This window comes from Oncorhynchus kisutch, linkage group LG24 (genome assembly GCF_002021735.2).
Source record: "Oncorhynchus kisutch isolate 150728-3 linkage group LG24, Okis_V2, whole genome shotgun sequence".
Taxonomy (NCBI): Eukaryota; Metazoa; Chordata; class Actinopteri; order Salmoniformes; family Salmonidae; genus Oncorhynchus; species Oncorhynchus kisutch.
Genome location: NC_034197.2, coordinates 6404918 through 6431816, shown reverse-complemented (window position 1 = coordinate 6431816; position 26899 = coordinate 6404918). Strand labels below are relative to the sequence as shown.

Here is a 26899-nt window from a genome sequence, read left to right as displayed (position 1 = left end):
GGAATGAGCTGGAATTTGGCAGGGAGAGTAGGGAGGGCACATAGAGTAAGTGGGATATGATTCAGCATTGTATTACTCTCATGGAAAATGAATGTAAATATTCCCAAGATAACTACAACCCCAAAGAGACCCTAGCTTTGTTTACTCTCGTGCGTATGTTTTCATAGTCTCTCTCTCTCTCTCTTTCTCTTTCCGTCTGTACAGCTGTACCTTATCAACATTTGGCTTAGCGCTGTCTTACACAATCATTCCTCAAGCAATACAGCTCCCCCTTCACTCCCTTTTCCCCCACCCCATTTCCTCTTGGCCAATGTTCCCACTCTCAAAACCTTTTTCATTTACCTCCATGTTGCTCCATGCATTTCCCCTATTCCCCAAAGTGTTATATCCTTTGTATTTAGAGAGAGAGGGTAACCAACCAGCTAAAAGCAGTATTTTATTTTAGAGGTATCATTCTATATGTTCAGTACTGATGAGGATCAGTGAGGCTCATTCGGACTTCGTTTCTCAGTATCTCTGCACAGTTAAAGTTGTAATGATGGGAGGCAGTTCTGCCTGATTTGCTCTCGACACAGGCTTATTCGACCCCCTATTTGAGGTTCAAAAGCTGTTGCTCCCCCCTCTCTATTGTAGTTGTCTCTGTCCATATATCCTTCTTTGTAAATAACTACACATGTCCATGTGAATCTTCCTCGGGAGGCAGCTCTGCAGAGTGGTCACTTGCTGGCACATTTTGAAAGTCATAAAATCTGATTTGAAACCTAACCCTAACCTTAACCACGGTGCTGACCCAAATGCCTATCCCTACCCAACATATTTTTGTTTTCATGAATGTTTACAATTTTGCGGCTGCTATCTAAGGGGAAATCTCTCAGTTCTGCCTCCAGGACAAGACTCATGACAATAAACATCAACCTGTTGTCCATCTATGTGTATTTGAGGATGTGACAATAAAATTTGTTCTAGGGCCAATTCAACAGCTGTAATCAAATCCCCATCCCTCATCTATCCCCCAACCCTACCCTCCTCTCCAGGTCCCAGACTCCAAGCATCTTGTCAGCTCGAGGAAGTACCCCTGTATTTTGTTAAACTCTCCTGTGGCCTTCCTGCCCCTCCCTCCCCCTCTCCTCCACTCCTCTCCAATAGAAAAAAGCTACAGACAAATAAACGTCCCTGGTCCCTCCGTTTTCACATGAGCCGGAAATTCCATGGCGCTTAGGCCTTTTTTACGGCTGGACTGAATTACCCTATGTGTTGTTCTGGGATTCCTGTGAGTTACACTCAAATGATGTAGTGGTTAGATAAACGTAGGTCCCGAACGCAGATATACTCAGTCATTATAGTCACGTTTCTAATAATGTATTTACTCTCCTATTTAGGAATAGTCCTAAATCCTGTCAAGGTCACAGATTATTGGTATTTATCACTATTCTCTTGAGCATTATGGCATTTAATAGTTTCATCTTGGCTTCTAGTTGGCTGGGTAGAAATATCTACATAATGCTTCCATCTATCCCATCCTCTCAGATCAACAGAGGTGGCTGGGGAATAGGGGCTAGGAGTTGATTTGGAACTCGCAAGACCACCTCTGGATTGTGTGAAAAAAATGTGCTACGCCACAGAACTGACGCACTTTGCACACTACCTGTTGCACCTCTCTCTTCCCCCCACGTGGTGTAGCTCTTGTGCTATTGGTAACATGGCACAAGTTTAGCCCACCTTTATTATGTCAATGTCTAATCTTGCAACCTGTGTGCATGCATTAAAACGTGTGTGTGTGCGTGCCTGTGTGCGAGAGAGAGGAGAGAGAGAGAGAGAGAGTCAGAGAGGGCTCCAAAACCACACGAGGTGGCTTTTGGTGGGATTGTGTCTGGAGAGTATTTACAAGTTTGGATCTATAATTGTCTACCACAATTATACATAAACAACCATAACAGTTTAGAAAATTCGTGATGGTTAACATGCAATGTTAGGACCATTTTGACATGCCCCCAGAAAATACATATCTAATTCCCAATCTTAGGGAAATTTCTTCACTCTCCCCTCCCAGATCTGACCAATCACAGAGTGGAATTCCAGTCATTCAATTCCACAATAGCCTTTCCTTTAATGGCTCCACCCACAGCGACAGAGCAGAGGGGGACTAAAAGAAACAAGGCAACCTTTAGTTGCAAACTATGTTTTGAGGACTTTTTGGAGATGTAAGAGAACTTTTGAACTAAAAAGTCTAACTCGGACCTATGCCCCGAGGCGTAGATTTAAAGGAAAAAGAAATGAATAAGGTAAGAAAATAATGGGAAAGTAATTATTATTGAAATGTATTTTTTTATTGCAGGACTAGTATTACATAGTACTACTTATGGTCAATCAAATAATGCAAATTCGTGAGGGAATCAAAGTGTTACATTGAGGTGTGGGGGACTGTGCAAGCATCCTCTTTGACAGTTTTCATCCCATTAATTTGCGCACGCTGCGCCTGCCATCTCCCTCGAAATGTTGTCATGTTGACATCAATAGCTATAGTCTCTTGTCGAATGTTCCAGTGCTGTTAGTTTTTTTAATAAACAATTGTCTTTTTCTGTAAATGTTTTTGCGCGGTTAGATTAGTGGATTAAGTCATCTTTCCAAACTCGCTTGTTCTTTGACAGTACACCATAGTCGAAAGTTACACAGCATCACATCGGACAGGGTTATTTGTCCGACTGAATGAGATATTCGAGACTCTTCCACAGGGTAATCATCCTCTGGTAAACTATACTCAATTGAAATGATAAAGTACTAATATTGTCGTTTTACTATGTGATTAATATCCTCGCCTTAGTGGAGTCTATTTGCCCATATTACAGTATAATCCGATGTCATAGCAGGCTAATTGTGAAGTATTCTTGCAGGTCTGATACAGAAACCCTAAAAGGAAAGTGGTTAAAGGATCATATGACTCCAATGCGCACCCCTCCCCTCCCGTCACACCCCTCCCCTCCCATCCCCAATGTGTTCTGTGTTCGTTACTGCGTCATAGCAATTTCCCAATCCTTTACCATTATTATGATTTTGTGAAAGTGTATTTTGATCTCCTTAGGTGTGTGTGTTTGTGTGTCTGTCTGTGTTTGCGGGTGTGTGAACTTAATGACAAATGTCAATTTGAATAACCAGGTGGTGATGGTAAACCAGGTAGTGTGTGTGTGTGTGCTTTCGTGCATGTGTTGTGTACAATGTGTGTGTGTGTGAGGGGGAGATGTGGATGTGTGCTTTAATCTCCTCCAATATCATATTCTCATGTCAAAAGTTTCTTCCCTAGGGTCTGAACATAATAACATGAGGGAAACCACAGTGGATAGGTAACACGATAACATTGTCCAATCTTTCCTTTGGCAGTGATAACCGTGTTACTGCTAATAGACTGGCGCTGCTGTGTACTGCAGTGACCCGAGCATGTCATTTATCAGTTGATAGATAGGGCCCACTCCAGCAGCAGTGTTGTGGTTCAGACTCTGAGGGAGAAAGGAGCAGAGACACAGTAGAACCAGCCCAAGTCTCATCATAGGATTACCTATCTAGGATCAGTTTTGCATTTTAGATCAAAATGAATAAGAATACAACGGAAAGGGGGGACCTGATCCTATATCAGCAGTCCTACTCTGAGAGATATAAATACGGCCCCTGAACAACAGGATCAGGATTGGGAATGTGAGAGGAGAGGACCCTAGCCAGCGACAGCAGCATTGTGGCTGACCACCAGAGGTTAAAACAGTGAGGAGGGCTACACAGGAAGTGTGTCATGGCGCAGCGCTGACCTCACCACTGGAACAAGCTGTCTCTGTTCCCTCCGCTGCCTGTCCCACCCTTTTGAGACACACTGGCCTTCTGTGGAGGAAAGGACGGAGGCTGCACAGAGAACACACACACACACACGTGTACACACACAAACATGTACACACACACGCATGCACGTAAACACGTGCACACATTCAAAGACAGACACACACACATCCGCATCTTTAGACTTTCTATTAAGGGAAGGGGAATACAAAGAGAACACACACACAATTATGCACACACACACACACTTGATCTCCATCTGTGACACACTGGCTTTAAATCGAGGGAGGGGGACTGTACTGCAGACCCATATACACAAACAACCCCTGTAACAATATGAGTCACAAAGACTCATAGTGGAGAGAAGATGGCATATTACAAATGTTATTATGCTACCGTAATAATTTTACCAGATGGCACATAAAGTATGATGCTCTTGCACTGAACAGTGAACACTCTAAGCTGCTCTGCAGCTCTTCTCCTTCAACTCTTCTCCCTCAGCTGCTAGTGGCCCTCATCCAGCCAGTGCGCCACAACATCAGAGGAGTTGACATTCAGGTCCAAATACAGCTTCAGTTGTTTAGATATTGGAGTCTAAAGGGAAACCCAAGAGAAGACCTACCCTTATAGAGTATCTCTATAGTCCAGCTGCCTCGGGCCCCCGGCCTCGCTTTAGCCTGGGGTCAGTGGGTCCAGTCCGGTAGAGAGAGTGCCACACAATAACCATCATTGTGTAAACTAAATATCAAGCTATTTTTGGAGGGGAAGAGGGAGTCAGAGCATCCAGGGGGTCTGTAGGGATGGATGTGTGTAGCATCTGTGTGTATGGGTTGGCTCCTCCCTTCAATCACGCTTCTGTTCTGGGGGCTTCTGGTAGACAGGGAGAAGGAAAGGGAGGGATTTATTTTCAAAAAGCGGTTCTTTGACTAAGGAACTTCTGGTTTTCTGAGCTGGACGACATAAAAACAAGAGAACAGAACCCTTTTGTGTGCTGAACTGCTGTTGATGCCTGGGGGATGCTGGGGGGTGGGGGAAGGGGGGCTGTCCCAGAGCAGACGGGAGACACAGGGACTTGGCGATAAAGGTTGTCCCATTACACTGACTGACTACACAAACAGTCAGGTTTGTGAGGTAGCAACTCACTGGTGTGCACTTGAAGGGTGTTTTTAGGAGAGGAGGGGTTGTAACAGAGAACTGTCTGCAATTTTTTTTAACCCAGAGTCTGAAGTTCTATTTGGGCAGCTAACGAGGTAAGATGTTATGCATGCCCATTTTAGACATACTTTGCCATGAAGGTGAATGGGATATATAGCCTGTTGGTGAACATTGCGAACTTGTAATAATAAATCATGTTTGTATAAATAAAGTACAGTATGAGGAGAATGTTAGCATGTTTTTGAACAAATATGTAAACCAATGGCTGGAGAGCGAAAGATCATGAAAACCACAGACAAACTTTGTAAAGACGGAGGGAAAACCAAGATATTTGGTTTGAATCAACTCAACCAGTCTAAGTTTTCAAGTTGCTGTGTACACTTTGAAAAAGGGGTTTTCGGCTGGCCCCATAGGATAACCCTTGGTTATCCCTTTTTTGTTACAGGTAAAAAAAAAAAAAAACTTTTGGGTAGAACCCTCTGTGGAAAAGGTTCTGCATGGAACCCACAAGGGTTCTACCTGGAAACAAAAAGCAAATAGATTCTACATAGCACCTTTTTTTACTAAGAGTGTAGCAGTTTCACTCGATACCTTTATCTATCTTTTCTCCCCATCTCTCTTTCCATCCATCCTGTCCTCACAGCTCTCATTTGGCAGCTGATTATCCAAAGAGAGCCAATCATTCCTTTTATGTCATACAGAAGGATCCATGAGACACATGTCTCACATGGGGGACATTTTCATTTGTTACACCTAATTGTTATTGTAAGGCCCCAACTTGCACATTGTTTCAACTGAGTGTTTACCAACTGTGGCCGGCTGCTTGTGCTTATGTCAGTATCCAGGTCTGTGTTCAGTATTGCACAATGTTGTGAAGTGTTCTCAATGACTGAAATGCCTCTCTGACAAGTAAAGTAAGGAGTCATGTCAGCTCTTTATCTCTGCAACATTCATTCCATTGCACCTTTTCTGAACGCATCCCAGGGTATGCAGGCGCTGCAGTCCGTCCGTCTGTTTCTCTGTCTGTCTGCCAGGTGGTCTGTAAATGCAGAGTGATCGTGTCTTTAGCAAAAATGTTGTGAAACCATGCCCAGTATGTGTGAAACTGCTTACAATATTTTACTCACACACAACAGTAGGCTTGCGGTGAAGTTCATTTACAATTTTATTTAAAGTCTCTATTTAAACTTTGTTCCCGGTCCACTCCATGGCTGCAGACAGGTAGAAAGTTTCAGAGAGACAGTTGTTTAGTGTCATGCCTGGTATGCTTGGGGTCAGTGGTGAGGTGGGGCCATGGGTGGGCAGGGAGAGGGGGGGGGGGGGTGCCAGCCCTGGGTGTCCACACAGTTGCGTAGTGAACATGGTAAGCACAGTCTCCTGCCAGCTGTCCAAATAGTGCCCAGTCGTAGCGGGAGAGGAGAATGGAAAAGTGTGCAAACAAGCCCCTTTACTGAAGAGGAAAAGCACACACTGCCGTAACAAAGGTTCATTATATGTTTCAGTTTGATTTCCGGACCAATGAAAACAGACAGGCTTTGAGGCAGTAGATAGATTGTACTGTACACACACGAACATGGACACGCGGCCATGCATGGACACTTCTGAGGGCTTACATTAACTGGTGGATTTGCCCTCAGTATATCTGAGTGGGTGTTTCTATGCCTTCATTTCTTCCACAAACATTCTCCATCCTTTCTTTCCTTAGTTCACGACATAGGGAGAGAGAGTGTGTGAATGTGTGTCTGTGTGTAAGAGCAGAGCAACCATTTGTTTACATTGGCTTAGTTACCATGCCATGAAACGTGTAACTCCCATCCCCCTGCAGTCTCATGTTCGAAAGCCAATTTCATGTTGTGAAACAAAGTAGGATCATGGGCGTGTTACTAGAAGATTACCTCCGTTATAGGACCAACCATCCAGAGGTTCTGGAGCAGAAATACGGATCAGCAACACCTGACTGCAAAACTCCTTTCACTCAAACACGCCAACAACCTGCTAGTGTGTGTGCTACTCCCTAAGTACTGAGTTTCTGAATGTGTGTGTATCTGTGTGTTGACAGACGGGCAAGGAAGAGCCCCATGTCTTCAAGGAGAAGACCTTTAGGAAGAGGCGTCAGTGTGGGGTGTGTCGTCAGAGTGTGGACAGCACAGGGTCCTTCTGTCGAGGTGAGTGTCTCTCTCTCTGTCTTTCTCAGACTCTCTCTCTCCCACTTCTCTCTCTCCACCCTCCTCCATGGAGGATCCTGTTCAGCTGGCACTCCTGTCAGCTCTAGCTAGCTGTCTCTCTCAGAGCCAACATCCTCCTGACTGTAAGCTGATTATTGTCTAGGGAGCTAGGCTCAGTTAGATCATGTTTTTAACAATCAAATACACAAAATGAACCTGGATGATGGAAGCTGACTAATTGCTCCATTCTCTGTCTCCCTTTGTTCCATTCTCATCCTTCTCTCTCCAGTGTGTAAAACAGCCACTCACAAGAAATGCGAGGCAAAGGTAAGACTCCAAACTGATTCACTCCTGCGTAACTTGCCCAACTCTGGAATTGTCCTCCCTGTCCCTACCCTATGAGCTAGATGCCACCTCTGAGTTGAGCTGCAGCGGGTTAAGGAAGGCTACAGTTTCTTTCCACTGATGTGAAGGCTTCACTGTTCCATTCCCAGAACGGGGACCGGCCGCACCCAAGCCCCACGCTGCTCCATGTGAAAGGGTCATTGATGGAGGAGTGAATGCCAACTTTGGCCTGGGGCAGGGACAGACTTGGCAGACTGCGGCGGCGGGCGCCATGCATTATGGAAGAAAGCATGTGGCAGAGATTGCCTTCCAATCTTCGTAGCATCTTTTCCATCTGATGAGAGAGCATTAGAAGATAAAAGTAGCAAATAGAAGATAAAAGTGGAAAGTAGCAAATCAATAAAAGTCCAAAGCCGGTTGTTTTTTCAATATAATTTTCATATTTGATGATTTCTAGCTAGGAATGGGCACAAACTCGTCTGCAGTAGACCTGGAATAGTATGTAGGCCACTCTTGTCCTGTGGATTGTAAAGGTCTGGCTGTTTCCTCAAATTAATGCTTTTCGTCAGAGGGATATTATTTCCACATTGTTGTGTTGTTTGTGGCCTGGATGTGTTTGGGTTTGGAGATGATAGCTGCTTAGCTGAGGCTGTCCTGTTGACTGGGGGTGGTCGGTGCCCAGGCAGCGATAGACATCGGTCCTGCCCAGGAAGGGAGAGGCCAGGCCAGCCTCCGGGGGCATGGCCATCTCAACTGTTATCTGGCCTTAAGAGCAAGCGCTGAGGGCTAAAGGGGCTCGCCCATGAAAGCTTGGGATTCAGGAAGCTCTGATCGAAGGAAGCTGCCTGGGGTTTTATTGAAACCACATACAAGAAGAGCAAACACAAACCCCAAATACACATGGTACAACATCCGTCTGGCCCTGAGGGTTTTATAAGTTATTGTCCGAAAATCTGTCTGATTTCAATAAAAAAGACCAGCCTCTGTGTTATGCTAGTGTAATAACCTTAGCTTTATCACAGTCATTGAGAATGAAAGAGAGAGCGAGAGATCGACAGATGTCAGGCCAGGGCCCATTTCCACAAAGCAGGTCCCAACCTGTCCATATACAGATGTATGATCTTAAATTAAGCCAGTTTGCTACAGCAGGAAAACAGTCCTGCAGCAAGAGGAAATGTGAATTATTATGGGTATTATAATTCATGGAAATAGTTTGAGGTGTTGATACATTTTTTGTTAGGGCAAATCAAGTCTGACATTTTAAAGTGGAAATTACAAACTTTAGAAGCCTTTTTAAAATCTTGAATACACTACAAGTTTGCATTTCCTGCTGTGCAGAAAATTCTCAGCAACGACTGATCAAATTAAGATCCTACATCTTTACTCTTCTTCATTATGATCTAAAAGGTAAAACTGATCCTAGATCAGCACTCCTACTCTGAGAGGCTTTGTGGATAAGGCCCAGATCTGTATTATCACTTGTCACTTTGCATGATGACGAGTTTCTCACACGACTGGCCTATCTGAGTGATGTTCTTTCTCGCCTGAATCTAGGAGTACAGGGACTCTGCGCAACTATATTCAATGTGCGGGACAAAATTGAGGCTATGATTAAGAAGTTAGAGCTCTTCTCTATCTGCATTAACAAGGGCAACACACAGGTCTTTCCATCATTGTATGATTTTTTGGTGTGCAAATGAAGCTTACGGACAATGTCAAATGTGATATAGCGAAGCACCGGAGTGAGTCTGGTGCACAATTACGCAGGTACTTTCCAGACACGGATGACACAAACAACTGGATTCGTTATCCCTTTCATGCCCTGCCTCCAGTCCACTTACCGATATCTGAACAAGAGAGCCTCATCGAAATTACAACAAGCGGTTCTGTGAAACCTTGCGTGGCAAATCGCGCTGTTAAGACACTGATGCCCTTTGCAACCATGTACCTATGTGAGAGTGGATTCTCGGCCCTCACTAGCATGAAAACTAAATACAGGCACAGACTGTGTGTGGGTAATGTTTTAAGACCGACTCTCTCCAATACAACCCAACACTGCAGAGTTATGAGCATCCTTTCAAGCACACCCTTCTCATTAACCAGTTTTTTTCGATGAACAATAAGGTTTTATATGTAAGATGGTTAAATAAAGAGCAAAATTAGTTATTATTATTATATTATTATTTGTGCCCTGGTCCTATAAGAGCTCTGTCACTTCCCACGAGCCGGGTTGTGACAAAAACTCACACTGATTCTTATGTTTAATAAATGTATCGTATAGTGTGTGTGTGGCAGGGTTACAATAATGGCAACAAAAAAAAACATTTGAGAGTGAGCTGACCCTGGTGCTAGAGGGGGTACACAGCTGGAGGTTGAATGTTTGAAGGGGTACGGGACTATGAAAAGTTTGAGAACCATTGACATAGACTGACCAAATGAATCTAGGTGAAAACAATGATCCCTTATTGATGTCACTTGTTAAATCCACTTCAATCAGTGTAGATGAAGGGGAGGAGCCAGGTTAAAGAAGGATTTTTAAGCCTTGAGACAATTGAGACATGGATTGTGTAAGTGTGCCATTCAGAGGGTAACTGGGCAAGACAAAAGATGTGCCTTTGAACAGGGTATGGTAGTAGGTGCCAGGTGCACCGGTTTATGTCAAGAACTGCAACGCTGCTGGGTTTTTCTCGCTCAACAGTTTCCTGTGTGTATCAAGAATGGTCCACCACCCAATGGACATCCAGCCAACTTGACACAACTGTTTGAAGCATTGGAGTCAAAATGGGCCACCATCCTTGTGGAACGCTTTCGACACCTTGTAGAGTCCATGCCCTGACGAATTGGGGCTTTAGGTGTTCCTAATGTTTGGTATACTCAGTGTGTATCTTATCACCATAGGAACACGTTTAAGGTTAACAAATAATGTGACAAATATTAGTGTGATGAAATCTTACCTGCTTCGATGACATCTGCTTTGTCAGTCCAAGAGATTTTTAACTTTGGCAGAAGGATTGCAGCAGCAATAAGTTAGGGATCTTCCTTCATTCCTCCAAAGCGCTTTCAGAGACCCTCTCATGAGTGGTAGGGACATCTTGCACGATGCTTCCAGCCTCTTAAGTTTTGATGGTGTTCAAAGCCTCCACCTGCCGTCACCACAGGCATCATCACGGTTAAGAAGGCTATTTCTGTAGGACTCAGCCTGTAAGACATAAGCGCATTTTAACACCTGTTAGAATAGTCATAGTTCATGGACAATAATTTTTTTATAAATAAATTACATACCTTTATATGTTATCATGGCAGATATATCTTTGCTTGTTTGATGGTTCCTTGGTCCGCCTGTTTTTGCGTACTGAGGTGAGGTTATTGTAGACCGTCATCTTTGATGGAGGTTCCCTCTGAACAAAAATATTCCATCTAAGTATGCAAAATTAATGTCACATGACCTCATGAAACACACAGAGATTGGTTTTATACAAATTATTGTAAACAAACCCATCTGCTGTTCTCTCTCACTTCACATACACACTCAATAAAATTATAATGATGTGTAGACAAAACATTACTTGTGAGAGACACTGATGAAAGAATACATTAATCATGAAGGTTAATGTAATACATTATAGACCTACTGAAACACTCATTAAGGTGTCATGAATGGCTTCATAAAGGTGTTTTGAATGCTTATGTAAAGTTTAAGCCCCAGTTATAGTAAATATTTAATTCTGTGATATTTGGCTATTCTATGCTTTCATCATCTGAGTGATGTGGCATATCAAGAAGCTGATTAAACAGCATGTTCATTACACAGGTGCAACTTGTGCTAGGCACAATAAAAGGACTCTTTTAAATGTGCTGTTTTGTCATACAACACAATGCCACAGATGTCTTAAGTTTTGAGGGAACATGCAATTGGCATGCTGACAGCATGAATGTCCACCAGAGCTGTTGCCAGATAATTGAATGTTAATTTTTCTACCATAAGTCGCCTCCAACGTCGTTTTAGACAATTTGGCAACTTTCCTCACAACCTCAGACCAATTTGGCAACCGGCCTCACAACCGCAGACCATGTGTAACCATGCCAGCCCAGGACCTCCACATCCGACTTCTTCACCTGCGGGATCGTCTGAGACCAGCCACCTGGACAGCTGATGAAGTTGTGGATTTGCACAACCAAAGAATGTCTGCACAAAAAAAATGTCTGCACAGAAAAAGTTTCAATGCAGCTCATATCTGTGCTCGTCGTCCTCACCAGGGTCTTGACTTGACTGCAGTTCGCCATCGTAGCCAACTTCAGGTGGCAAATGCTCATCTTTGATGGCCACTGGCACGCTGGAGAAGTGTGCTCTTCACAGATGAATCGCGGTTTCAACTGTACCAGGCAGATGGCAGACAGTGTGGCGTCGTGTGGGTGAGTGGTTTGCTGATCTCAACGTTGTGAACATCAGCAAACATCAGAGTGCCCCACGGTGGCGGTGGGGTTATGGTATGGGCAGGAATAAGCTACGGACAATGAACACAATTGCATTTTATCGATGGCAATTTGAATGCACAGAGATACCGTGACGAGATCCTGAGGCCCATTGTCGTGCCATTTATCCACCGCCATCACCTCATGTTTTAGCATGATAATGCATGGCCCCATGTCTCAAGCATCTGTACACAATTCCTGGAATGTCCCAGTTCTTCCATGGCCTGCATACTCAGCAGACATGTCACCCATTGGGCATGTTCTGGATTGACGTGTACGACAGTGTGTTCCAGTTCCCGCCAATATCCAGCAACTTCGCACAGCCATTGAAGAGGAGTGGGACAACAGGTGTCCACAGGACCCAGTCAACAACTCTATACGAAGGAGATGTGTTGTGCTGCATGAGGCAAATGGTGGTCACACCAGATACTGACCGGTTTTCTGATCCACTCCCCTACCTTTTTTTTAAGGTATCTGTGACCAACAGATGCATATCTGTTTTCTCAGTCATGTGAAATCCATAGATTAGGACCTAATTTATTTATTTAATTTGACTGATTTCCTTATATGAACTGTAACTCAGTAAAATCTTAGAAATTGTTGCATGTTGCGTTTATATTTTTGTTCAGTATATTAAGCCTCACAACTACGTTTTTTAAAAACCATTTTCTTGGTAGTGTACAGTAAGTAGCTAGCTAAAAGAAGAATGCAATTTGACCCATTCTATGAGACTTAGCTACAGAGTATGGCTTTTATGTTATCCAAATTTACACAGAGAAAGTACATACAGTGGGGAGAACAAGTATTTGATACACTGCCGATTTTGCAGGTTTTCCTACTTACAAAGCATGTAGAGGTCTGTAATTTTTTATCATAGGTACACTTCAACTGTGAGACACGGAATCTAAAACAAAAATCTAGAAAATCACATTGTATGATTTTTAAGTCATTCACTTGCATTTTATTGCATGACATAAGTATTTGATACATCAGAAAAACACAACTTAATATTTGGTACAGAAACCTTTGTTTGCAATTACAGAGATCATACGTTTCCTGTAGTTCTTGACCAGGTTTGCACACACTGCAGCAGGGATTTTGGCCCACTCCTCCATACAGACCTTCTCCAGGTCCTTCAGGTTTTGGGGCTGTCGCTGGGCAATACGGACTTTCAGCTCCCTCCAAAGATTTTCTATTGGGTTCAGTTCTGGAGACTGGCTAGGCCACTCCAGGACCTTGAGATGCTTCTTACGGAGCCACTCCTTAGTTGCCCTGGCTGTGTGTTTCGGGTCGTTGTCATGCTGGAAGACCCAGCCACGACCCATCTTCAATGCTCTCACAGAGGGAAGGAGGTTATTGGCCAAGATCTCGCGATACATGGCCCCATCCATCCTCCCCTCAATACGGTGCAGTCGTCCTGTCCCCTTTGCAGAAAAGCATCCCAAAGAATGTTTCCATCTCCATGCTTCACGGTTGGGATGGTGTTCTTGGGGTTGTACTCATCCTTCTTCTTCCTCCAAACACGGCGAGAGGAGTTTAGACCAAAAAGTTTAGACCTATTTTTGTCTCATCAGACCACATGAACTTCTCCTCTGGATCATCCAGATGGTCATTGGCAAACTTCAGACGGGCCTGAACATGCGCTGGCTTGAGCAGGGGGACCTTGCGTGCGCTGCAGGATTTTAATCCATGACGGAGTAGTGTGTTACTAATGGTTTTCTTTGAGACTGTGGTCCCAGCTCTCTTCAGGTCATTGACCAGGTCCTGCCGTGTAGTTCTGGGCTGATCCCTCACCTTCCTCATGATCATTGATGCTCCACGAGGTGACATCTTGCATGGAGCCCCAGACCAAGGGTGATTGACCGTCATTTTGAGCTTCTTCCATTTTCTAATAATTGCGCCAACAGTTGTTGCCTTCTCACCAAGTCGTATGCCTATTGTCCTGTAGCCCATCCCAGCCTTGTGCAGGTCTACAATTTTATCCCTGATGTCCTTACACAGCTCTCTAGTCTTGGCCATTGTGGAGAGGTTGGAGTCTGTTTGATTGAGTGTGTGGACAGGTGTCTTTTATACAGGTAACAAGTTCAAACAGGTGCATTTAATACAGGTAATGAGTGGAGAACAGGTGGGCTTCTTAAAGAAAAACTAACAGGTCTGTGAGAGATGGAATTCTTACTAGTTGGTAGGTGATCAAATACTTATGTCATGCAATAAAATGCAAATGAATTACTTAAAAATCATACAATGTGCTTAAAGGAGAACTGGTCACTGAGATTAGGCCAGGGATTTTCCTCCTCGCCTTTAACACTGGGTCTGTCTGTGTCTGGATTGTCTCATCTCCTCAGTCTCCTCTGTCTCCATTGTTTTTTCACACACACCTCTTTGATAAAAACATATTTTCCTCTGGGGGCCGATACCAAATCAGCTTGATTTGGCATGGGTCCCCAGATCCTCAAAAAGTTCTACAGCTGCACCATCGAGAGCATCTTGACCGGTAGCATCGCCGCCTGGTATGGCAACTGCTCAGCATCTGACTGTAAGGCTCTACAGAGGGTAGTGGGTACGGCCCAGTACATCACTGGGGCCAAATATCCTGCCATCCAGGATCTATATACCAGGCGTTGTCAGAGGAAGGCCCAGAAAATTGTAAGAGACTCCAGTCACCCAGGTCAAAGACAGTTTTTTTTGCTATTGCACGGCAAGCGGTACCGGAGCACCAAGTCTAGGACCAAAAGGCTCCGTAACAGCTTCTACCTCCAAGCCATAAGACTCCTGAACAATTAATCAAATGGCCATCGGACTATTTACATTGACACCCCTCCAACCTCCAACCTTCCGGTTACTAGTCTAACGCTCTAACCACTAGGCTACGCTGCCGCATAGTCACTTCACCCCTACCTCCATGTACAAATTACCTCGACTAACCTGTACCCCCACACATTGACTCGGTACCGGTACCCCCTGTATATAGCCTCGTTATTGTTATTCTATTGTGTCACTTTTTATAATTTTTTACATTCGTTTTTTGCTAAATATTTTCTTAACTCTTTCTTGAACTGCACTGTTGGTTAAGGGCTTGTAAAGTAAGCATTTCACGGTAAGCTCTACACTTGTTGTATTCGACACGTGACAAATAATGTTTGATTTGATTTGATTGGCCTGTTTTGGCGTGATGTGTGAAATTTGATTTGATTGGTCACTTGATTGGTCACAACAACATGAGCAGTTTTATGGCTCCGCAAACTTTCCGTGCCATTATGTATAGCCTACAAAATTGTGCTCTGTAACAGATGGTTTTAAAAAGGTAGCAGAGTACAATACTTCAAAACATACTTACAGTGTAAGTAAAAGTACAGTTACTGACTTTGAAAAATACACAAAAAAAGTAACTACTTGGAAAAGCAACTCAATTACAGTAACAAGAGTATTTGTAATTTGTTACTTCCACCTCTGAACAAGACCTTTGGCTGATCTTCACGTTAAGCCTAAATGTCTGAGTAGGCTATGTAACAACTCAGTTCCTCATTTAAGAGTTTAAGTCACGTAGTTTCTACCATGCATCTGGAGACATCCTAATTCACTAGCCATCTGTGAACCATTGTGCTCTCATTATGACTGAATTTACAACCTTTTACAGACAGTGTTGCCATGAGCCTGGTGACAAACTGTCCCGTAAGTTACTGTCAATGCTCCCTTGGGAAAAACCCCTGGTCTCCTCTTCCCAGAATAAAGCATTTCCTGGAAAAGAGGGGGACTAGAAAAAAGAATCGTCTGTGTGCTTCTCCCTATGGCTTCTACTCTTGTACTTGTCTTGTGGAGTTGCGGTTATCCAACCACGACGTCAACAACCTACAGCTGGCTCATCTCTTGTCTTTCATGAGCGATCCCACGTCAAAAATACATCAATATGCCAAAACAGTGTTTAATTTCTGCTTGTTCTCTGTAGAGAGAACAGTTCCTCCTTATCTGTGAGCTGGAGTGGAACATGTGGTCCACAGGGAGCGAAGGGGGACCAGGGGTAGGGGAGGGTGTCCAGGATTAAGGGTCAGGGAATGTTGCCCATGATGAGCTACCCAATAAGGCAGGAATAGACATTTCCGCTATTTCGGGAGGAATAGCAACTCCCGCCCAGCTGGATATTGGTTGTAATTTACGGGAAATCAGTTTAAGGTGTGTGTGTGGGGGGGGGGGGGGCACAGTAGTGTAGATAGGAAGTGGTGAAGGGACAGCAGACAACTGTAAGAGGAAGGCCTGTAGATCCGGTTAACCTCTACTGTTTTTCTAACCCTGTCAACAACACAGAGCTGACCCAGCATCCTCTTTGCTCATCTTCTATTTCCTGTCAGACCCGAGCTCATGATAACAGAAAAAATCTTCCTGGTAATCATTACTAGGGATGTGTCACTGGTAAATAATCTTATTAAAATCCAGTTGTTATATATTTATCTTTTAATTCGTTTATATAGAAATGTACTACAGGAAGTGTAGAATAGAAATAGAATGAATGTGTCTCATCATCATCGTTAGGGACTCTGAGTCGCCACCCCGTCACAGAGTCATGGTAATTGCCGGGGTAGATAGCGTGGCTTGTTGTGAATGTGGGCAGACTAGTGAGTGAGTCAGTGTGATGCTGATCAGCGTTAAAACCATAAGCGTGACAGTTGGCTTAACAGGTCTGGGACTCTGCCAGATGACCTTTGGTAGAGGGGAAATAAGCCAGGCTAATTGGCCACTGTTTTGCTCTATTCTGACTGCACAACGCTGAAGGCTGCAAAGTCTCCCTATCATCTCAAGAATGTCTTTCCACTTTCTCCACTACAGGGCAGACCATAGTAATGTGTTTGGTGTCATATTCAGTAGTCATTACATCCAGGTTATTGCCATTTGTAGATACATACATGCATTGATTTGTACACAGTTTGTTGCTGTGTACATGGGGCAATGACTCCTTACCACAAAACATTTATCTTAGAACTAGAGAAAGAGACATCGCCATCTGAGGAATGTATCTGTTCAGATTTCAGCAATATTAGTGGGACAGAAAAGAGACTAGCTCTAGCTAGAATGGTCAGGATGAACCCATTTTAAACAACAGAGAGAACAGGGAGGAAGAGGAAACCATTTAGACACGATATAAAAATGGCTCATGTTGGTTAGTTCACAGGGGATTTTTCCAGTGTTGATCTCTCACAATCTCGCCTTGCTGACTTTTTCGAATCTGTTTATTTACCACTGTTTATTTTTGTCCAGCATTGCTCTTTGAATACTTCTTGCACTTGGAGGAGGCGGGGGGGAGGAGGAGAGGAGGGGGGTTGTTGTGGTCACTGTTGACTCTGGCTCTATGACTGGGAGTCCCACACAGTAATTACAGATACCAAAGGGACACATGTGACCTCTGTCCTATCTGTTCTGTTCTGTTCTGTACCCACCCTCAGCTGTTTGGTGAGAGACATGGAGCGAGCGAGAGAGAGTGATAGGGAGCGGGAGATACAGAGAGATGAAGAGAAAGAGAGATGAGAAAAGAGGGGGGAAATGAAGGAAAAAGTAAAGAGAGGGAGAAAGAGACGAAGTAAGAGAGCGAGGAAGAGAGAATGAGAAAGGGAAGGAATTAGGGAAAGAGAGAGGAAGAAAGATAGAGAGGGAGACAAATATAATGGACAGAGTTTAGGCCAGATGGATAAAGAGATCATTCCCTACAGCAGTGTATCCCAGTCCTGGCTTTCGAGGCCCCCAACGTTAGCTGGTTTTCTCGCATGATTCACTTTCAGGGACTTTCAGAGACAGCACACCGTGCAATGATTAAGGGGCATTAGGTCTGCTTCAGACTCCTCATACCAGCGTAGTAAAAATTATTGAATGGGGGTTGGGGATGGGGTGTTTGAATAATGAAACCTAGCTCAGAGATATACAGTCAGGTACCTCCACTGGGACTTGAACCTTTGACCTTAGTCACACCCCACTATCTTCTATATCAGGAGGTTCTATGAGAATGGACAGCTGTCTGAGGGACACTAACCAGCCTTATGCCTGTTGGGCACTATGACATCACCAGCCCTCTGAAAATACAGTTTTGTGATGAAAGCACAAGGCTATCTGGCATCAGCTTTCAATTCTGATTGGCTTCCCTTTCATCACTGCCCTCTGATTGGCTGTCCCACAGGGGAAGCAGTTGGACAAATGCTATGTCAAGACAACAATTGGTTACAGTAAGACAAAGGACAAATACACTGAGTGTGCTCTTTCCATGACATAGACTAGACAGGTGAATCCAGGTGAAAGGTATGATCCCTTATTGATGTCACTTGTTAAATCCACTTCAATCAGTGTAGATGAAGGGAAGGAGACAGGTTAAGGAGGATTTGTATGCTTTGAGAAAATTGAGACATGGATTGTGTATGTTTGCCATTCAGAGGCGGAATGGGCAAGACAAAAAAATGTAACTCCCTTTGAACGGGGTATGGTAGTAGATGCCAGTGAGTGTGACAGGAACTGCAACACTGCTGTTTTTCACACGCAACAGCCAACCAACTTGACACAACTGTGGGAAACATTGGAGTCAACACGGGGGACCATCCCAGTGGAACGCTTTCGACACCATACCCGATGAATTGAGGCTTTTCTGAGGTGTTCCTAATGTTTTGTACACTCTTTGTGCATACCATGTCAGTGAAGTCATAGAAATGCCATTTCTGTGTGTGATTTTCTCCTATGCTAATTGAAAGCTGAGAAGAACCAGATGGTTGGGGCTGGTGATTAGACAACCAGAATATTGTTGTGAAATTCCTGCCATGTGGGTTTCAATCACCACTCTATTAGACCGCAGTCTGTTTTGATATGTCATGAGGTTTTGTGACTCAATGTGGAACAGGGTTACCACAGAGTTATGGCGGATACAAAGTGTACAAATCCAGTGAAGTTTCCATGAGCCTTAGCATGCTCATTTTCAGTTTTCAAAAACTGTTTTTGAATTCTGTTTAGTGATAGGCTTGATGGAATAAAAGAGACTGTTGAGAGACTCAACTCTTGAACAAAACATGAATCGGACTTGACAGAGAAAGGCTGAATGAATTATCATTGGGGTGGGGCAGAATCAAAGTTGATGAAGTCCAATTGGCCCCAGTTCTGCTCACTAATGATATTGTTTACATGATGTCCGTATCCCCATTACTCCTCCCTGTCACCTCCCCTGTTATCCAGTCTATTTACCCTGTACTCCACTTACAAAAACACCTTTCGGTGTCAGTGGGCATGAAGCAGACCCCATTGTTCTCTTATGCACCCTAGGATTTCCCCTATACCCACACACTCACTTACTCATACGTATAACATACCAGTAGGGCTACCTCATCATCAGTTCTCTCTCCCATAGCTAGTCTTGCATAGCACTGAAGAGATGCATTCACAGTGAGTGCATTAGCCATGGTCCCTGGCTTTAATGGATCAAGGACATTGGTTGAACCAGTGGCCCATCTAGAAGAGGCAGAGAGGGTTAGCACCATGAGCCTTACCAGCTGGGCCTGTTTGGAGAGTGATATAGTGGGAGAGGTACATGGAGGGAGAGCAGGAGTGAGGGAGAGGGGAGGGGAGGGGGAGAGCATTTGCAGGAAGCGCGTGCGTAAGTGTTGGCCCAGGAGATGGAATCTGGTGTGTTTGTTCTGGCGTAATGCTCCCCTGCTGCAGGCCCCATCGCTCGCTCTGAGAGGGGAGGACAGCAGGCCAGGAGAGAGAGAGAGAGGGTGAATGCTGCTGGAGAGAGGGAAAGTTTGATAGGGAGTGAGAGGGGAAAAGAGAGGAGGGAGGGAGAACGCTGGATAGAGGGATTATTAGAGAAATAAAATGTTAGAGGGAGAGAGTCAGTTTGGAAGAGAACGAAGGAAAGAGAGGATGTGGCCGGAGAGAATTGATTAGAGGCAGAGGAGAGGGACAGTTGGACAGAAAGAGAGTGGACAGTGTGCTGTCTGGTTCACCTTCTGGCCATCAATCAATCAATCAATCAAATGTATTTATAAAGCCCTTTTTTACATCAGCAGATGTCACAACATGCTATACAGAAACCCAGCCTAAAACCCCAAACAGCAAACAATGCAATGCCACATTGTTCTTGTGTTAGCAGCAGTACCCTAAATGCATCCTTTTAACATGGTTCTTGTTATTGTTTTCATAGTTATGTGGTCGCAGTTTCACAAGCCCAACTGGCAGTCAGGACAGAAGATAAGATCTGCAATGATTCTTAGAGAACAGAAGTATTATCCGTCATGGGGACGAATTGTTCCACTGCTTGGCAGAATAAAGCAGTGGTGGTTCCATGAACTTTATTGTAATCAATCAGAAACAAGCTCTGTGTTGACACCACCTATAGCCTATAGCCACCTACTGTATGAGGAGGAGAGGTTTGAGGCCCACACATTTTCTTAGAAATGCACACAAGCACACTAGCTATATCTGGCTCACACACACTCAAACACAAACATACTCCCACCCAAGGGGTCTGTAACTTCCCTCTGTACACAATGAGATATACAAGCCTTTGCCCTTTCCTGTGTCCAAACAAACAAGCGTAACAGGGTTGGGGAGTGGAAATGCTAGGACATACTCTGGCCTGCAGTGTGCTTGGCCTTTACGTAAGCATGACTGTGGTCCTCAACCCTACCTCAAATCTACCAGTGCTTCCTTCCACTTGCTCCGGAACATAGGTCTGGGTTCACGATCAACAGACCATTGCACATGGGAAATTACATTGTGTGTGTGTGCATGCGTGCCTGAGTGCGTACGAGACAGCAAAGACTGTAGTGTTGTCAAAGCAAATGTTTCTAATAAATGCTTTTCACCAGCATATTAGTTGTACTTTGTAGTGCGTTGTGTTTATATATGAATCAGTGTGAACATGACCAACATGATTATGTGCACATGCTCCCTGGCTACCAACTGTGCCATTGTGTGAGTGACACCAAAATGTAGTGGGTTAGCAAGATAAATTATGCAACCTCTGGTTTTTCTCAGAACGTCCCACCAAGCGCCCCCAGAGAATGTTGAGACTTGCATACCATACTTCCCTTGTCCTGGTATTTCTACTGTAATCATGTCTACATGGGATGACAGGGCTCTCGTATCTGGCTTAGATGTGTTTTTCTCTCTTTCTTTATCTCTCCGTCTGTCTGAGGGAGCATTTCCTCTGGCCCATCTTCCCCGGCCTCGCCAGCCTCACCACTCCCTTCCTTCTTTCCTGGAGAAAAATACAAGAAGAAAAAAAAACAGACAGCGGAAAGCGAGACTAAGCGGATAGACTCGGAACGTGTAATGTGTATGTTTGACTGTATGTTTTGGTTCGATCATGTTTCTCGTTGGAAAAATGGTCTGTTGTTCTGTTTCAGGTGACCACAGCATGCATCCCAGCTCCATCTGATCTGGTAAGTTGACCCCTCTGTCTCTCACTCTTTAAATAGTCCTTCATTCCTTCACTTTATGATAAACAACAAGCTGTAGGCATCCATAAATCTGCAGTGCTGTTGGAAAATGGCAGATGCCCCTCTTTTCCTTGGCTAGTAGAGTGGGCTTGGTTTGTTCTTGGATGAGAGTGTTGTCTAGAAGTCAGGTTGCTACAATAAGTAGTATAGGTGGGCCTTCAGGAAGGAAGCCTGTTTGTTGAATCACCATATATCTCCCCTTGTTGCCTACAGCAGCGCAGAGGGACAGCTCCATCCCGACACGTCCAACACCTGGTGAGAAGACTTTTCCAGACACATTTTTCTCACTACCCCTCCACAAGTGAATGTTCATGCTGTTCTTCTCATGAGTGTGAGAAATGGTTCTAATTTAATTTCTCTCTGTCTTCAGGGTTCCACAAAGTCTCTGACTTACACCAAACAGAGGACCACCCTCCCCAGGTAACACAGCTCCCTATGATAACCTAATTAAATTCATTATTTAACATGTCTCTCTATGGAGGAGGAGGAGAAGGAAGAGGAGGATGATGAAAAGGAGGACGTACTGGATGATTAAAAGGAGGATTTCACACTGACTCCTCCTATCTCCTCTTCATTCTCTTCTTCTCTTTCCCAGTCTCTCTCTTTTTATCACTCCTCCTTCATTCCCTCTTTTTATTTGTCATTCTACACCTCCTCTCATTATCCAACTACACTTCCTCCTGTTTTTCTCTCAACCCCATTGTCAAATCAGGCAACACCACATGGGGTCGCGACCCCTAGTTTGGGAAACGCTGAGTAATGTAAGGGAGGCTGTAAATGAAAGGTTTCAGTGTTTCTGTTTTAGAGCTCAATGGAGTAACACAACATCCATCTGTAGACCACCTCATAACCCCTTGCGTTTTCCCTCTGGTCAGGAGTTTCAGTGTGGACCGTGTGATGGAAAGAGTCATGGAGGGCCACTATGACTTTGACCTGACCTACATCACTGAGAGGATCATCTCCGTGTTCTTCCCCCCTCTGCTGGACGAGCAGCGCTACCGTCTCAACCTCAAGGAGGTGACTGCCATGCTCAGGTCCAAGCACCAGGACAAGTTCCTGGTGAGTACATTATATCCTGCCGCTGTCGACATGGGCTGGGTTCAAATATCTACTATCATACCACTCCAAATTAAGGATTGTGTTGGGCATGTATTATAAGTGGTAGGCTGGTATGGATTTTGGAATGTAGCCATACACTCAGTGATGCTTTCATATGTGCTTTCATAGCCACCCAGAAAAGCAACCCAGAAAAGGTTAAAAAATAGCCCACATGAACATATGTAGCCTGAGAAACAAGGTTCATGAAATCAATAACTTACTAACATCAGATAACATTCATATACTGGCTATCTCAGAAACTCACTTAGATAATTCCTTTGATGATACAGTGGTAGAAATACATGGTTATAACATCTATAAAAGAGATAGGAATGCCAATGTGGGAGGTGTCCTTTATGTATTCAGAATCATATTTCTGTAAAAAAGTGGTCAAACCTTTTCTGAGCGGAGATCACTTTCTGAATCAAAATGGAGGCAGATTTCTTTTTTTTTAACATGACTTAAAATCTGTAAGCCCATGCAACATGAACCTACTCAAAACAGTACTGTAGCAATGAGGTTTGTGCAGTAGGCTCAATACATTATCACTACATATTGGTTATTCTTGAATTGCCCTGCCATTGTTGTTCTTCTCAGACCATTTAAAAATGATATATAATCAGAATGTTAATACAGGGCATTCGGAAAGTATTCAGACCCCTTGACTTTTTCCACATTTTGTTACTTTACAGCCTAATTATAAAATGGATTAAAATCCATTTTTTCACTCATCAATCTATACACAATACCCCATAATGGCAAAGCAAAAACAGGTTTTTAGACATTTTTGAAAATGTAAAGTCGGAAGTTAACATACACTTAGGTTGGAGTCATTAAAACTTGTTTTTCAACCACTCCACAAATGTCTTTTTAACAAACTATAGTTCTGGCAAGTCGGTGAGGACATCTACTTTGTGCATGACACAAGTCATTTTTCCAACAATTGTTTACAGACAGATTATTTCACTGTATCACAAATCCAGGGGGTCAGAAGTTTACATACACTTATTTGACTGTGCCTTTAAACAGCTTGGACAATTCCTGAAAATGATGGCTTTAGAAGCTTCTGATAGGCTAATTGACATCATTTTAGTCAATTGGAGGTGTACCTGTGGATGTATTTCAAGGCCTACCTTCAAACTCAGTGCCTTTTTGCTTGACATCATGGGAAAATCAAAAGAAATCAGCCAAGACCTCAGAAAAAATTTTAGACCTCGTCTGGTTCATCCTTGGGAGCAATTTCCAAAGGCCTGAAGGTACTACATTCATCTGTACAAACAATAGTACGCAAGTATAAACACCATGGGACCATGCAGCTGTCTTACCGCTCAGGAAGGAGAAGCATTCTGTCAACTAGAGATTGGACCTTGTGAAGCTGCTGGACCTATATTGACATAACCTGAAAAGGGAAGAAGCCACTGCTCCAAAACCGCCATAAAAAAAATAAAAAAAGGGGGAGGCTTGCAAGAACATCATCCCAAAAGAGGAGCACGGGGGTGGCAGCATCATGCTGTGTGGTTGCTTTGCTGCAGGAGGGACTGGTACACTTCACAAAATAGATGGCATCATGAGGAAAGAAAATTATGTGGCTATATTGAAGCAACATCTCAAGACATCCGTCAGGAAGTTAAAGCTTGGTCGCAATTGGGTCTTCCGAATGGACAATGACCCCAAGCATACTTCCAAAGTTGTAGCAAAATGGCTTAAGGACAACAAAATCAAGGTATTGGAGTGGCCATCACAAGCCTTGACCTCAATCCTATAGAAAATGTGTTGGCAGAACTTAAATGTGTGTGCGAGCAAGAGGGCTTTACAAACCTGACTCAGTTACACCAGCTCTGTCAGGAGGAATGGGCCAAAATTCACCCAACTTATTGTGGGACGCTTGTGGAAGGCTACCTGAAATGTTTGACCCAAGTTAAACAATTTTACTTCTTGCGTCGAGCCATCCCGGATCCGGGATCGTGAATACAGCCTCAAGCTCATTACCATAACACAACATTAACTATTCATGAAAATCGCAAATTAAATTTATATGCTAGCTCTCAAGCTTAGCCTTTTGTTAACAACACTGTCATCTCAGATTTTCTAAATATGCTTCTCAACCATAGCAAAACAAGCATTTGTGTAACAGCTAGCGCAGCTAGCATAGCATTTAGCGTTAGCATCAGCAGGCAACATTTTCACAAAAACCAGAAAATCATTCAAATAAAATAATTTACCTATGAAGAACTTCAGATGTTTTCAATGAGGAGACTCTCAGTTAGATAGCAAATGCTCCGTTTTTCCTGAAAGATTATTTGTTTAGGAGAAATCGCTCCGTTTGGTGCGTCACGTTTGGCTACCAAAAAAAAAACGAAAAATCAGTCATCAAAACGCCGAACCTTTTTCCAAATTAACTCCATAATATCGACTGAAACATGGTAAACGTTGTTTAGAATCAATCCTCAAGGTGTTTTTCACATATCTCTTCATGATATATCGTTCGTTGAAAGCCTCCTCTCTCCTCTCAATCACTGGATGACTGCGTGCAGCTTGTAGATTACGCACCAATTTAGACAAAGGACACCGGGCGGACCCCTGGTAAATGTAGTCTCTTATGGCCAATCTTCCAATGATATGCCTACAAATACGTCACAATGCTGCAGACACCTTGGAGAAACGATAGAAAGGGCAGGCTCATTCCCTGCGCATTCACAGCCATATAAGGAGACAATGGAAAACAGAGCCTCAAAAATTCTGCCCATTTCCTGGTTGAAGTTTTATCTTGGTTTCGCCTGTAGCATGAGTTCTGTGGCACTCACAGATAATATCTTTGCAGTTTTGGAAACGTTAGAGTATTTTCTTTCCAAAACTGCCAATTATATGCATAGTTGAGCATCTTTTCGTGACAAAATATTGCACTTAAAACGGGCACGTTTTTTTATCCATAAATTAAAAGAGCGCCCCCTATATCCAAGAAGTTGAAGGCAATGCTACCAAATACTAATTGAGTGTATGTAAACTTCTGACCCACTGGGAATGTGATGAAATTAAAAAAAATAAAAACAATTCTCTACTATTATTCTGACATTTCACATTCTTAAAATAAAGTGGTGATCCTAACTGACCTTAGACATGGAATTCCTACTAGGATTAAATGTCAGGAATTGTGAAAAACGGAGTTTAAATGTATTTGGCTAAGGTGTATGTAAACTTCCGACTTCAACTGTATACATAACAGAAACGTAAAAAAAGTTTTGAACCGCCAAGACTCTTCCTAGAGCTGACCGCCCGGCCAAATTGAGCAATTGGGGGAGAAGGGCCACTCCTCAGTAAAAGACACATGACAGCCCATTTGCCAAAAGGCACCTGAAGGACTCTCAGACCATGAGAAATAAGATTCTTTGGTCTGATGAAACCAAGATTGAACCCTTTGTCCTGAATGCCAAGCGTCACATCTGGAGGAAACCTGACACTATCCCTACGATAAAGCATGGTGTGGCAGCATCATGCTATGGGGATGTTTTTCAGCAGCAGGGAATGGGAGACTAATCAGGATAGAGGGAAAGATGAACGGAGCAAAGTACAGAGAGCCTTGATGAAAACCTGCTCCAGAATGCTATGGACCTCAGACTGGGGTAACGGTTCACCTTCCAACAGGACAACGACCCTAAGCACACAGCCAAAACAATGCAGAGGTGGCTTCGGGACAAGTCTCTGAATGTCCTTGAGTGTCCCAGCCAGAGCCCAGACTTGAACCCGATCGAACATCTCTGGAGAGACCTGAAAATAGCTGTGCAGCGACGCTCCCCTATAACCTGAAAGAGCTTGAGAGGATCTGCAGAGAAGAGAAACTCTCCAAATACAGGTTTGCCAAGCTTGTAGCTTCATACCCAAGAAGACTCAAGTCTGTAATCGCAGCCAAAGGTGCTTCAATAAAATACTGAGTATAGGGTCTGAATACTTATGTAAATAAAGTATTTTCTGTTTGTTTTTTAAAATAAATTTGATAAAATGTCTAAAAACCTGTTTTCACTTTGTCATTATGGGGTATTGTATCTAGATTGATGAGTGCACTGAATACTTCCCGAATGCACTGTATTTCCGACCAGTTTATTGTTAATTACCCATTCTGACACTGACTGTGACTCCTTGCTAAGAGTTTCAGTGAGCTCACTAGCTGTAGGTGCTGATGTGTAGAGTGTGCAATCATCAACATACATAGTCATTTTAGCTGGTGGCTTATCATTATTGATGGATGGCAATTGTTTTTCCACCTCTTCCACACAAACTTGACCAAATTCAAAACAGCAGTTCTTCTCTTTCAATATTGTATATTCAATACACACAGAGATGGGCAGTATTTCTGTTACTTTTTAGTGTTTGTCATTTGTATTT

The 26899-nt window shown here is 43.5% G+C and overlaps 1 protein-coding gene across 6 annotated transcripts in view; it reads left to right on the top strand.

The window, feature by feature from the left end:
• tns2a (tensin 2a) overlaps nt 1–26899 on the top strand; it is a 53166-nt gene that overhangs the window by 2728 nt on the left and 23539 nt on the right. For 4 of the 6 annotated variants that reach the window (XM_031804132.1, XM_031804133.1, XM_020459087.2 and 1 more), the window contains exons 2-7: nt 7034–7139; nt 7429–7466; nt 21329–21364; nt 21635–21676; nt 21792–21841; nt 22297–22480. In XM_031804132.1, the coding sequence (XP_031659992.1) occupies nt 7034–7139; nt 7429–7466; nt 21329–21364; nt 21635–21676; nt 21792–21841; nt 22297–22480 (456 nt within the window). Of the gene's footprint in view, nt 1–2123; nt 2283–4948; nt 5070–7033; nt 7140–7428; nt 7467–21328; nt 21365–21634; nt 21677–21791; nt 21842–22296; nt 22481–26899 lie in introns of those variants that run through there. The other 2 variants (XM_020459088.2, XM_031804134.1) reach the window with 2 other exon arrangements.